Raw genomic sequence first — 13,709 nt, forward strand, 5'->3', positions numbered from 1 at the left:
CATCGCCGTCGCCTCGCTGAAACCACGAGCCACGCGCACTCCATCTTTCTTTTTTAAAATTGATTTTTATACGCGATGCAGTGCCGCCTTCGGACGAAGCTTACCTCATCGTATGTGCTTTGAATCCCCAAAGCGCGTCGGCGGGGGAAGCGTCATCTCTCAAACTGCAGATCCCCGGACCCTCTCTCTCATCGGAGGGATTGCGCAACACGAACACGTCTTGAAATTGGCCGATCCGTGTTTTACTCAAGCAAGAATAACTTTATTCGTAAAGCTGATGTCAGATTGTTCACATTAACCAGAGAGACGTGACGTGGGTGAGAGATTTTTTAACTGCCGTGCACAGGAACAATAAATAAACACCTCCCTGAGTTTCATGTGCTGCAATATGTGTGTGGGGTGGGGGGGGGGGGGTCATCAGCATTGTTCCTTGATGACAGCAGCGAACGCCAGCATGTCTTCTCCGGGATTGGATTAGCCCCCCAGAATATATATCCGTTTACCTGACCTCATCATCTACAGTGAGAACGCAGCTGAAATTCTCCTCTTTCCACCCTCCCACCAGACATCTTGATGTCCTTTAACCGAATTCATAGCAAATCCATATCCTTTTCATTAATAGGCCCCGAGACCTCCAGGAGCCCACGCCAGTAAAAGACAGTGTGAATAACGCTGTACAGACAGATCGTGACACTCTTACAAGTTAGAAGACAGGCTGTGTTCACACAGGTAGGACCGTGAAGGGCATCCTCCTCCGAACATACGATGACGTGGAACACCTTTTCACATCGTCGTAACCAGACTTCCGGCATCATATTCCGTGTGCAGCGCTGACTTTGGAAACCACGAGTAAAACATATCAATACTGACTTTAATGTTTTTTTAATGTTCATTTATTTGCTTCTTCCACCTCCCAAACCAGACGAGAAGGAGGAAGAGCGAACGACGGACCGAACTTAACTCGTGCACAGACCACCGGGCAGCACGTTGCTGCAGCGCATCGTGAATACTTCAGCACCCCAACAAAAAGGGGCTCTCAAATAAGTTTGACGGTATGAAAAGAGAAGTTTTGTCCGAGGATTGTGCGACAGCTCCTCCTCCCTCCCGGGTAGCTCCGCCTCCATTTACCTCATTACTTTAAATGGGTAACTAGAACGGGCACTCGGTAGAGCGCATACCTTCGCATATCACAAGATTGGGCATTGAATTATGAACATTTTGGCATTAGTTGCATGCCAATTGGATATAAATTTGGTAAAAATAAGATGTTGACCTTTTCATGACCTTGACCTTTGACCCGATCGATCCCAAAATCTAATCAAATGGTCCCCGTATAATAACCAATCATCCCACCAAATTTCATGCGATTCGGTTGAATACTTTTTGACTTATGCGAATAACACGCATACAAATAAATACACGGCGACCTTTCAATGCGAAGGTAATAATGAGGAGCAGGTTATAGATTAAGTTAATAGGGACCAAATGGTGGACGAGATGGCTTCGGTCCACGTAAATGAGTGAGCGGCGTGGGGATTCATCCCGTGTCTGATCTGTGTGGCGCGCTGGCAATGCTGCGCTTTCCTGCAGACTCGGTTTGGGATGCCGTCCAGACCTCAGCTTCAGCACCAGCTCTCACACACACAGTCACAATCACACCCGCCCACACAGTTTCCCCTGCGCACAGACACACCTCTATACTTGCCTACGCATTCTGTTTCATGGATGCAGATACACACACACACACACACTCTTTTGATAGTGTCTGTGGTGGTGCATAAGGCTCCAATTAGTTCTGACAGCTCTCCAGGCTTTTTGTTTGCGGGGTTTCGCGCTAACGCTGTTCCTCTGGTCTGGACTGGGGTTAGATGTGTGTGTGTGTGTGTCTGCCTGTGCCAGTATTCGTGTGTGTGTGGGCGCCGCTTGTTGTGATTTAGTATGCATATGTGTGGGCAGGTGTGATGTTGTGCGCGTGAACCGACGGGAGGGTATCGGTGGAGGCCGGTCCCGTCTCACACGTGACTCTCGTCATTACAGAGCTGCTGCAGGGTGTCTCTGAATGTCAAACCTGTTATCTGACACGCACACATGAATCCCCAGCAAAAGACCATATTTCATATCTCTGTGTATTTATTAATGCGAAAACAAAAATGACAAAGGCGCCTATAGCGTCTGCAGGCGTCCTTTATATCCTTTGTGGGAGCTTCAGATCCGCTGAAAGAAAAGTCATCGTAACAAGGGCAATAGTGTGTTGGACGCTCTGGGAGGTGTCTTTAATATCTATCGGGAAGAAAAGGATTGCCAGGTTTAATATTTGCCTTCCTTTGATGAGACTTGAAGATTATCTGTTATTTACACCGGGAGCCAGGCTTGATTAAAAGTAATACAAAGCTCTCCGTGTTGCTCTATGGACTTGAACAGGGTGCTACTTCAAATGTCCGCAGCACGGCGAGTGCCTCTCTCTCTCTCTCTCAAGCCTTTGAGGAAACAAATGCATTTGCATCTTAACCCCAGGGATGTGTTCCAGATATATGTGCTTTACTCAGAATAATGTGGGACTTTCTATATTCTTTATTTTCCTTTTTGCTGCTTCTCAAAGTTCGGGCTCAGCTGATGTGCAATATTGCGTCACTATATCAGGAATGCTTTCAAAATACACACGACAAAATGAAACGTGACACGGACTGTGACGATGACCGGGCGGATGCTTTAGTCGGACGTGTTTGGCTCCTTGAGGACCAAGTCAACGCAAAAGTCCTGCATTAAAACAACGTTTAAAAGCACAATTATCAAGGAAATGTGAGCAAATACAATATAAATAGAAGATACAGAACCCCCCCCCCCCGGGCTAGAATCCTGGCGTTCCACTCTGCCCACTTCTTTTTCCAGCGCTGCGCTCTTCACCTTTCCTTTCCGTCTCCTTCCCCACCGCCGTGTTCTCCGCCCTGCACTTTGCTGCTCCCTCCTGACCTCGCTCCTCCCGTCCGCCCACTCTGCTTCGCAATAAGCACCGCGAGGAGGATCCATATTGGATTATTGTGTTTGCCATTAGCCTCTGGTTTGACAGTTTAATTGCCTTCATCCACCAGGGCACCCGTAAGCCTGACCCTGCCGACCGAGCGTTTGCATTCCCGCAGAGAATACTGGATGACCCGTGCATCCAAAGAGCGACAGAGACGGTCGCGATGGCGAGCGAGGTCGAATCGAAAGTCGGGCTCTCGTCATTCGAGTGCTCTGAACATCGGCGAGTGCGTGAAAGCTGCAGCAGGCGGGGCCGAGAGCTGCCAGAAGTAACATAACACAACGAGCGACATCCACTGGATGAGCACAAACATGTCGTGCGTTTCACGCTCTCCCGGCGTAAATGTGTGCGCTGCCTTCAGGTACCCGGTGTTCCGGAGTCCGTGTCACGTTTACTGTCAAAACGTGGCTTTTTCAGCTCATTCTGTGGACGCCTGGACATCTTTTTGGGGGACTGTTAATGACCTTGTTTTGTCTCTCCACCCTCCCCGTCTCTCAGGGCCGCTGCACGCGAGAGAACTGCAAGTACCTCCACCCGCCCGCTCACCTGAAGACCCAGCTGGAGATCAACGGGCGGAATAACCTGATCCAGCAGAAGACAGCGGCGGCCATGTTGGCTCAGCAGATGCAGTTCATGATCCCCGGCACCACCATGCAACCCGTGGTGAGCGCCGGCCTGAGGAAGCGTGACTCCAGCTCTATCCGACGACCAGGGCGTGATGAAAATCTGAGACGCTGCGAATTCCATTAGATTCTTCACGATTATATTGACCTTTGCGTTACCCCGTTTTCAGATCACACGTAGGGCGACGACGACAATGGTTCTGTTCTCTCACGAGTCATTAGGGACGGGCTTGAGCAAAGCACAGCTCCTCTGTGCAGTCAGCTGTAGACTGCGGTTGCGCTGGGCAGCTGCCAGGTGTGAACGTGTTTAACTGCATCAATGCAACGCTGGGTGCAGCTGAAAGGAAACACGCTTGCTCAGCAAAATCTTCCCAGAGGTTAAAACAAAAACAAAAAAACGATTGTTTCTGCGCTGGCTTCCCTCTCTCCCCCATATGCTATATGTTCCCCTGTGAAGCCTCTTCTCCCTCTCTACCTGTCACACCCTCCCTCATCCCTCTTACCCGCCGCTCGGCACAGCTGCGCCCTCCGCTCATTTAATTTGTCCTCCAACTTCTTTCTGCCTTCCACCCTCCACTCCCTCCTCTGCCATTTTACCTCATTTGCTATTTCTCCCCTCCTTGACTAATTAAGAATGGAAGAAGAAAAAAATGGCGAAAACAAGGAAAAAAGGAACGAGTTTCTGAAAGAGGCGCCTGCTCGGATCAGAGTCGCTGAACTGCTTTCTCTCCATGCTCTGCAGACGTTCCCGATGAGCCAGGCCCTCGGCTCCAGCGCAGGTCTGAGCTACACATCGTACCTGACGCCCATGTCCCACAGCATGGGCCTGATGCCTCAAGACATCATGTCCAGCTCCCCCTGCATCATCCCCGGCAGCCCGCCCATCTCCGTGTCCGGCGGCTCCTCCTCCAACCAGAAGCTGATGCGCACCGACAAGCTGGAGGTGACCCACCCAATCACAGCCTCTCTCCGACGAGACGAGGACGACGGCTAATCATACCCAATGTTCCCTTTGAGGTCGTTCGTGAGGGATAATTATGTTAACGCACTGCTGGGATCATGCCGTGCGGAAGAGATGCGATAGATGCGTGGCGCTAATGACGGACCATTTATAGCTACGCAGCATTTAAAGGGTATTATGGCTGTCATAGAATAATCATAAATATCCTCATTGTGCAATGAAGACAGGAAACAAAACACGATGAAATACTACGACAATAAATACTGCATCCCTGGTTGCCGCAGGAGTTTTCATAGCAACAAATAATGTACACATACGCACATCTTTAACCTTTTGAATGGACTTTTTTAATGCAACTACGTGTTCTCGACGTAGTAATTCATGACTTAAATACACAATTATTTAAATTGCCCAAGGAGAAAATACAGGTTGGTAAAAAGTTGCCGCCTTCACTCTATAAAGATAATTACATCTCCCCTACAAAAATAAAAAGCCCAGTGAAATATGTAATTGCATAGTTTAGTAGCTGCGGTACGAGTTCGACAAGATACATCAAGTCTCATCTGGAGAGCCTGCTCACTTGATAGTTCTCTACCATTACCCTTGAGCTAAAGAGCATCTGATTGTTGTCATCCCTCTGGAAAGACTGACACAATATATAGGGGGGGAAACACAGGTGTACGACATCAGGCAGTAACGAGACAAGAGTGGCTGAGGGCAGGTGCAGGGAATTAAACAATTAAGACAGAGGAGACACAGAGGAGACATAGGAGACACGGAACACAGGAGAAACAGAACAGGGTGTTACACTCGTGAGACAAACACAGTTAAACTGGAACAATCACCACAACTTCAGCAACCTCCGTCTGCCCCCTGGCACACGGCACCGAATGAGCGATCGAGGAGTGTTTTTGTGTGTCTTTTCCCACTACATTTCTTTTTTTACGATAAACAATAATCTCCCGAAGACCTGGAGGTGATGCGTAGGTGTGAGCCAGTATGTGTTTTTCTACGGGAGTGCTATCACTTAGCAACTGAATGAAGTTGGCTCTAATGAAACCGTATCCCTGTGAGACACATATGCACGCCCACACGAACCAAGCGTGTGCGTGTGTCAGTCCCAGAGTGCAAGTTAAAAAGCACATCCCCCATGTGGTCGTGACAGGCCTCTGAACACTGACTGGTTCACGATCACACTTTAGTTCCACGGTGTGGAAACCTTTTCACTGCCAGTCCAAAACAAAAATGCATTGTTTGTGTTTTAAAAAGAATCGGTCGCTGTGTCTTTAAATTATGATGACGCAGAAACTTCAGCATTTGATTATTAGTATTTATTTTTACTCATTTTTAAGGATTTTAATGGCTGCCTGAGTTACCGTGCTCGACAGTAAAAAGAAGACAAGAAATTAATTTAATTGGATGCCTTGTTAAATCTTCTCTCTTGACATGTTCTGAATGCTCGTCTCCCCCACATCTGGGTCTGTCTCCCCCCCCCCCACACATCTGTGTCCGTCTGTGTGTGTGTGTGTGTGTTCGTCCGCCTGACTCTCCGGCTCCCAGGTGTGCCGCGAGTTCCAGCGGGGCAACTGCGCTCGCGGGGAGACCGACTGCCGCTTCGCTCACCCCAGCGACAGCCCCATGATCGACACCAGCGACAACACCGTCACTGTCTGCATGGACTACATCAAGAGCCGCTGCTCCCGCGAGAAGTGCAAGTACTTCCACCCACCGGCCCACCTGCAGGCCAAGATCAAGGCCGCCCAACACCAGGCCAACCAGACAGCCGTGGCCGCGCAAGCCGCCGCCATGGTGAGAGCAGGAATCACACACACACACACATACGTAGGAACAAAATAAAGCTCCCACGGTCCCTGATTGTACTTATAGAGCAGAAGCTTGTATAGATGGGACATAATGCGATTTTATTTTCCTACAAATTGTTAAACCCAGGGAGGCACCGAGTAAACAAGTTATTATTAGAGGTTTTATGGTTGTGAAAGAGCAAGAAAACACAACGTATACAGTACGATTCACACTCTAAATAACATTTCTACCAGCCCCGGGGTTTAGGGCCGCATGGCTTCACACAAAGCAGAGATTGCTGCACGACCATGAACACAGACTGGGACCGCGAGCCGATCGAACACGACCGCCGACGCGATGCACCGTTGCCGACGGTCACCAAATACACTTGACGTAACGACGGATCGTCTCGGCTCACGCGGCATGTCAGCGCATGTTGTCGATGGCAAAACACTCAACATAAAATGTGGAGCGCTGCTTTATGACTGGATAAACCAAACCCACCCACCTCCGCTGGCTTATTGTGGCGGACTCCGGCGTATAATTCACGAACAACAGTCGCCCCAAAGTGAGGCCGTTGCAATACGATAAACCGGGTTTAGTGGGACCTAAATGCATCGGTGCAATGCCGCAAGAACAATCTGTTATTACCTCACCGCAGTCCGCTTTTCCACCCCCCAATGCCCTTGGTTCATACTGAGACAATGTGCTGGCTCACCCTCCATCCCACCTCCCCCCACCCACCCTGCTCTCAATGATAAGTGTGCCTCTCTGTAGATCAGTGTAAATTGAATCGGGGTTGGATGAGGATGTAGCCTCGTGGGTTGGGACTTGTGTGTGTGTGTGTGTGTGTGGGGGGGGGAGCATCCTCCGCCTTTAGTTGCAAGGGACAGAGGATTGAAACGCAGTAAGACAGACCGACGGATGGAGACAGCGGAGTGGGTTTGGCTCTGTCCCCCCCCCCTCTTTTCAATGGCCCTTTGGCTGCTGCACTCGCACACCTTGTACTGCGCCAGTGTGCTGCTGACTGATTCCCCCCCCTTCGGTTTCACGGGCATGCTTTTCTTTCTTTTCTTTTTTCGTGTACACGTTGCACACACCGCTCTCATTGGCCGGCTCCATCGCTGCTTTTCTCTCTCTGCCCCCTCCTCCATAAGTCCACAGTGTGGAAGTCGAGCCGTCGACCGCGAGCCCGGGTTAGTTGGGTTTGTGCACTTTTGCAAGCAGCTGCATGGGAGCAGCAAAACCAGAAGGAATTGGAAAAACATGCATAAATAAAAGAGACCCGATGATGACCCGCCGTTCTCTTAAAGGCACACTGAGTACCTGAGTACACAATGCCCCTGTGCATTCTCCTCACAATCAATGCTTCATACTCCTCCTGTCTTCCTCTTAGGGCCCAGTTTATCAATGTTGTGAACCAATTTGCCATTAGCAGTTACACGCTGTGTAAGAGGTGAGCAGGGTCAACCTTAGGACAATGCTTTGTTCAGTCAGCACCTTTTATCCAATTTTCTTTTAGCCCTTAGCCTAAGCTGAAGGACAGAGACCCATAAAATATGTTCTGCTGCACTGCTGCAAACAGATAATATCATTATCCATAATTCACTTCTTTAAAGAAATAAACTGAAGCAAATAAGCTTAAGTGTACTGTAGATACGGTTACACATGAACCGATACTGCTACAGTAAAACGATCCTTTCACTGAGATTCTTTTTTTTTTTTACTGTGCCACATTATGGGACGCTTGCCACGGTGTCGAATGCAGTCATCTGCTTTTCATGTCCCCTTGACAGACCGTCTCCCATCTGAACTAACCAGCGATTGACACTACAGCCCATCAGCAATATATATATATATATATATATATATTGTCAGCTACTCCAAATAAAATCCACACACATGAAGCAAGAGGCTTGTGCATGGACCCCCTGAACCGCTGTGCTCATCACATCCATCTCATGTTTTTTTTCTTCCTCTCAGCAGTGACGTTTCTTAAAAAAAAAAGAAATTACAAAATGAAACCAAAGCAATCAGTCGAAATAAAAACTTTCGACTTCTACATTTGAAAGACATTTATTTTCGGATGAAACCTAAATATAAACAGAGCTCCACATTCTGTGATTGAAGGATAACCCGCATCGTGTCACCTCCCCCGAGTCCATCGATCACACTCACGGGCCGCAGTTTGAGGAGCTGTGACTTGTTTCAAGCACAAGACGCGAATCGACGCCACCGCAGGAAAAAAGGGACGTGATTATCGTACTCAAGCTCCGCCCCCACGGGGGGACAGCTTTTCAACAACAAGCAATAATGTTTAAGCCCACACGGATGTGACCAGTTCTTGCTGCCAGTTGTGAGGGCAGAGTTCAGTAATTTGAGGGGACCTGAGCCCACTCACATCCCAATCTGCTGTGGGTGTTTTAGACATTCCTCAGGCCCAAAACCACCTCCAGGAGCACAGTAGTGATGGTGTGTGTAGGACTGGAGCACCTCTTGGAAACGGTAGAGAACCTGTGTTCAGATATCACATAAAGTGTCAGCCAGGCTGTGTTTACTGCGTTGTCTTCTTGCGTAGATACATATATTTATGTATTTAAAACAAAGTTGTTTTCCTACTAAATGCTTTCCCCGTAGATTTAAAAGACATCATAGAATCTTGCTTTTTTTTTCTTTTTTAACCAAAGGTTAATGAAGATGCTTTTGTACTAATTTAAAAAAAAAATCAATGTTTCTTTAAAGTAAACAAAACAGTTTTTTGTTTATGTGCATGCCTATTGTTTTGTATGTGGTATACTTGCATTCAGATTATTTTTGTTTTTGTTTTTTTCCTTCTCACCTATCCACAATGCAACGCTGTCCCCCATGACGCACCTCTGCTTGCTGTTACCTGTATGTTAATACGCTTGAATCCCATTGGCCCACTGCCATCATGTGCTCGCTGCCTGCTAATTAAAGACTCAGTCGACTGCCAAAGCAATGAAGCGACCCTTCGAGGCAACTGTAGACCTGGTACTTTGACCTTTCACCTTTTGCTTTGCATGGAGCTTCTTTAATTGTACTGTAGCCACTCACACAATTTAAGTTGCCGCCTTCTGTTTTTGTGAAACCCTGTAAGACACTTTAAAGTCATCATTGATGATCGCCAGTGGCAATTCTAGATTGTACTGTACATTTATCAAACTGCAATGTAATGTTAAAATAATTCCAGTCATCACACTTTGTTCTTTAACGTGTTGATTGCCTAGTTTCTCATTGTCCATGTGATAGCTACAGTAAGTTTCCTCGTGTGCCTTGTTGTGCTGTGCATAGAGACAAATAACACATTTACAAATATCAGTCGACTTGTGTGAGCGCTCGGATCAAATCTACTGTGCTTCTGTGTGTGTGTGTGTGTGTGTGTGTTTTCGGTGGACAGGCGTTCCCCCACGGCGTCCTCCAGCCGCTACCAAAGAGACAAGCACTTGAGAAGAGCAACGGCTCCCTGTTCAACGCCAGTGTTTTGCACTACCAGCAGGCGCTGGCCAACGCACACATGCAGCAGCCCACTTTCTTTCCCACAGGTAAGAGAACTCCCCCCCCCCCTCTCTCCCCTCCACCAATCGATGCGCACGGCCCACGCGGGCGCTCGTCGGTACGCGGGGGCATGTGTTCCGACTGTCCGCCATCCCTAATCTGTGATCTAGTGCCGACCGCCAGCAGGGGCACGTAATGGCTGCCAGATCGGAGGGCGGTGCAGGCCAGATATGATGTATTGGCACATCAGCCAATCATGCACAAGAGCCCAATTGTTTACAACACAGAGGCTCAGCAACTGTGTTTCGAATAATGACTGAATTTTGTGCAAACGCAATGTTTTCGGCGTGACAATCGATATCGGAAAAAAAGTAAAGTAGTGTGTTTTTGTCGAGCCTCAGTTCTCTCCCGTGGAACAGGAAGCCCTCTCTGTCTCACAGAAGCTAACAGTAGCTGAAACGAGATCACTGCAGCTCATGCGACAGCCGGCAGCCACTCATCGACCCTCACGCTACCTGCTCTTTTTTTCTTCTTCTTTCCTTCACTTGTGGCGTGAGATGCCTGACGGCCCATCATCCCTCCCGCCTCTGCATCCGTGTGTGGGAGATAGCCCCTGGTTTAAAGTCGTCTGAGCGCATCCTGTTTTTGCAGAAGATTCCAATGGAGATTTCCTGTAATATTTTCGCGATGGACACTTCGGTTCTGCCCATCTTCACCTGATCCACATCTGGATGGAAGCCCGAGCCGTTTGGCTCCGTCACGATGTATTTACACTGTTCATTATTCGCAAACCTTTTCAGCATATAGATTGAATTGCGTTGGGGGCTTTGTGGCCACAGGAGACCTAGAGAATGAAGGGAATGTAGACATATGAATCAAGTGTAAAGAAATGAGAGACTGAAGAACAATTTGCATCAACTTTAGAAACAGCTGGATCTCAGACAAGTCAACTTTATATATATATAACCCGTGACCACCAATGTGTCCCGGTGGGCTCTCCAATCTGTTCAACAAATGACACTCCTTGACCTGTTATATGGATGTGGGAAAACCAGAAGGTGTTTTAAGTGAATCCTGGCCTGATTCTCAGGGTTATCCAACATTTCCTTCACATCTGCAAACCAATAATCTCATGGATCCAGCATTGCAACATGAATCTTGGCCATGAATTCACAAGCTACAGTTTGAAAATGTGCTCCGTGTTTTAGCTTTTTACAGTTTTTAGTCACTAATGCCGTGACGGAACCGGGGACCTCGTCTGCTTGCTCCTGTTAACTGCATTTATACCCGGCTGCAGCAGTAGCATCCGAGTGAAGTCCTCAAGCTGTTTTGTTTTGGTCTAACCTTGTTGTTCTCCTCCCTCTCAATTAACCCATTTGTTTTCTCTCTCTCTCCCTCCCCCCTCTCTCTGTCCTCCCCCCCTCCCTCCCCCCATTCTTCCTCCCTCTGTATTTCTCTGCATGAACAACAGGGTCAGTCTTGTGCATGACTCCTAGCAGTCTTGGTAGGTTCTGACCTTCCCTTTTGCACACACACACACACACAGTTTGATGTATGACAGTGGGAGGTTGGGGTTGGAGCGGGGGCGATATCTGCAGCCCTTGCAGGTGAATGTCAGCGCATCACCTCCTGTGGCGGTGATCCAACTTTCTTTTTAGAAGTGCTCTGGGGTGTGAGATGATGTTTATGTCCATCTTGAATCACCTGAAATAGTTGTGACTGACTTAATCGCTAATGAGTATTTAGTTTGTTTATGATGAAGATGGGAGATGCAATACTGCAGGCGGGTCTGTTCTTAGGCTGGAGCATAGCCACTGTGTGTTTGCTGTGCTGATCAGGAACTTTGAATCAGTTTCCCAGAGAAGTTATTTCAGCCAAGTCGCTAACACGGAAAGGGAATTACACAAAGGCCCAGTCGGCTAATGAGCCGCTCCCACATTATTAAATGGATAAATGATGACCAGGAATAAGGATTTTCACCATGGTATTAATACAGTCTGTCAGAAGTAGCCGCCTGGGTTTTTGGCGCCCTCCTGCTGTTCATCTAGTCAGCCCACATGAAGACAAATAAATCAAGACAAACCAAGTTCCCATCCCCGTTGCCAAACAATGTCATTGATTCTTGCCCTGTGCCGTTCAACTTCTCTGGGAAAACCAGCAAACTGATTTTCCGTGTGAGTTTCCTGACTTGTGATTGTAATCAGCTTCTCTCCTCTTGTTTTTTAAATTTATTTTTATTTGTTGTTTTTTTTCTCCCACGCTCTCTTTTTTCTTTCTTTCTTTCTGTCTTCCTTGCTTTGCATTGTGAATGGTTGCATGCCATCTGCCGGTGTAACCATAACGATGGCTTGCTGGCCCTCTGTAACATCCACCACCACCTCCATCACCATCAACAACTTCAACAACAACAACAACAACAAAACGATACCGCCGACGCGCACACTTCACATATGTTGCCATGGTTACCATATCGCTCCACCTACCTGTCCATTGCTACCACTTCCTCCCCCTCCTCCTCCTCCTCCTCCTCCTCCTCCTCACCTTCCCTTTCCCACCCTAAAAACAAAGTCCCAATGATGTACAGTGCTACGCCTGCTACTGTCTCTGCAGCAACAACTCCTGCCACAAGTGTCCCCTACGCAGCAACAGCATCAGCCAATCAGGTTTGCTCCTTTTAAAGCTTTCTTTCATCAGTCCCTGGAGCTCTGAATAAGTACTGCCTCCTCATCGCGAGCCGAGCCTCAGCCCAGCCCCTCCCCATCCAGCCGTCCGCCTGCGCTGGGCGAGCTCACGCTGGCATGAGAGCCGGAGTGGGTATTTTTCCAGACAATTTAAAGCGGAGGTGCGACCTGAGCACAGCCTCATTAGGCGCCCCCCCCCCCCCCCAACAAGCACTTCTTCAGAGCTCCCACATTTGCAAAGTAGTATATGTTGTGTTGCACTACTTCCTGTTTTGTTTTGTTTTCCTTCTTTTTTTTGCACGTTTTGTTTTTAAGTTTTATTTTCTCACTTCTCTTGTTGTCAAAAATGCCTCTCCATCTGCAGTCAGGGGCGTCGTCTGTGCCGCTTGTGCGCTACGCCAACACACACGACATTCAAGCAAACACACACGGGCACTTTCTGCGGCACTTCGTAACAGCTGCCATGTTTTGTTTGTTTTTCCCGTTTGCGCCCCTCCCGGTTTCACCTTCTTCTTGGTTTTTTTTTTTACGACTTTTCCTCGCGGGGATGAAGGGGAGAATAAATCACGCCTGGGAACAGTTACGGGCCCTGGTCAGAGTGAGCAAAAAAAAAAAGATGTCAGAAGCCGTCTAAAAACGGCCTCTGATCGGCGGCTCTCCTGTTGCCGCCTGCCAGCGGGAGCCGGGGGAAGCAGGGCCGGGTTTTAATGCCCCATTTTAAACCTGGAGATTCCAGCACAATGCTTGCACTCTGGCCTCATGCAGCTGGTAATCATTTACTGGTCGTCTAGTATCGGGCAGGTGGCGTCTGGAGGGCGCACACATGAGCAGATGAGTGTAGGTGGAAATGTAACGCGAGTGGAAAACTGTTGTAGCTTCCTTGCTCCTCTTCTTCTTCCTCTTCTTACTACATCTGGAAGGAAAACTAAATAAGAATGGAAGCTGGAGTGTAAAGAAAAAAAACCCCAAACCTCAGGATCATTTTCTTAATTCATTGGCGATGCCCGTTCGATCATCGACCATTCGATAGGGCCCCCATTACCTCGTGCTTTATTGCCCCTCGTGGGCCGGCAGTGTGTGAACTTCCTGTGAGTCGCCGTCTC

The 13,709-nt window shown here is 48.3% G+C and overlaps 1 protein-coding gene across 7 annotated transcripts in view; it reads left to right on the forward strand.

Moving 5' to 3' along the window:
- LOC130204665 (muscleblind-like protein 2a) overlaps positions 1-13,709 on the forward strand; it is a 46,607-nt gene that overhangs the window by 27,464 nt on the left and 5,434 nt on the right. For 3 of the 7 annotated variants that reach the window (XM_056431558.1, XM_056431557.1, XM_056431559.1), the window contains exons 3-8: positions 3,521-3,685; positions 4,388-4,588; positions 6,167-6,415; positions 9,368-9,421; positions 9,828-9,972; positions 11,397-11,429. In XM_056431558.1, coding sequence (XP_056287533.1) covers positions 3,521-3,685; positions 4,388-4,588; positions 6,167-6,415; positions 9,368-9,421; positions 9,828-9,972; positions 11,397-11,429 — 847 coding nt within the window. Of the gene's footprint in view, positions 1-3,520; positions 3,686-4,387; positions 4,589-6,166; positions 6,416-9,367; positions 9,422-9,827; positions 9,973-11,396; positions 11,430-12,493; positions 12,589-13,709 lie in introns of all 7 variants that reach the window. The other 4 variants (XM_056431560.1, XM_056431563.1, XM_056431561.1 and 1 more) reach the window with 4 other exon arrangements.

Source organism: Pseudoliparis swirei, chromosome 14 (genome assembly GCF_029220125.1).
Source record: "Pseudoliparis swirei isolate HS2019 ecotype Mariana Trench chromosome 14, NWPU_hadal_v1, whole genome shotgun sequence".
NCBI classification, from domain to species: Eukaryota; Metazoa; Chordata; class Actinopteri; order Perciformes; family Liparidae; genus Pseudoliparis; species Pseudoliparis swirei.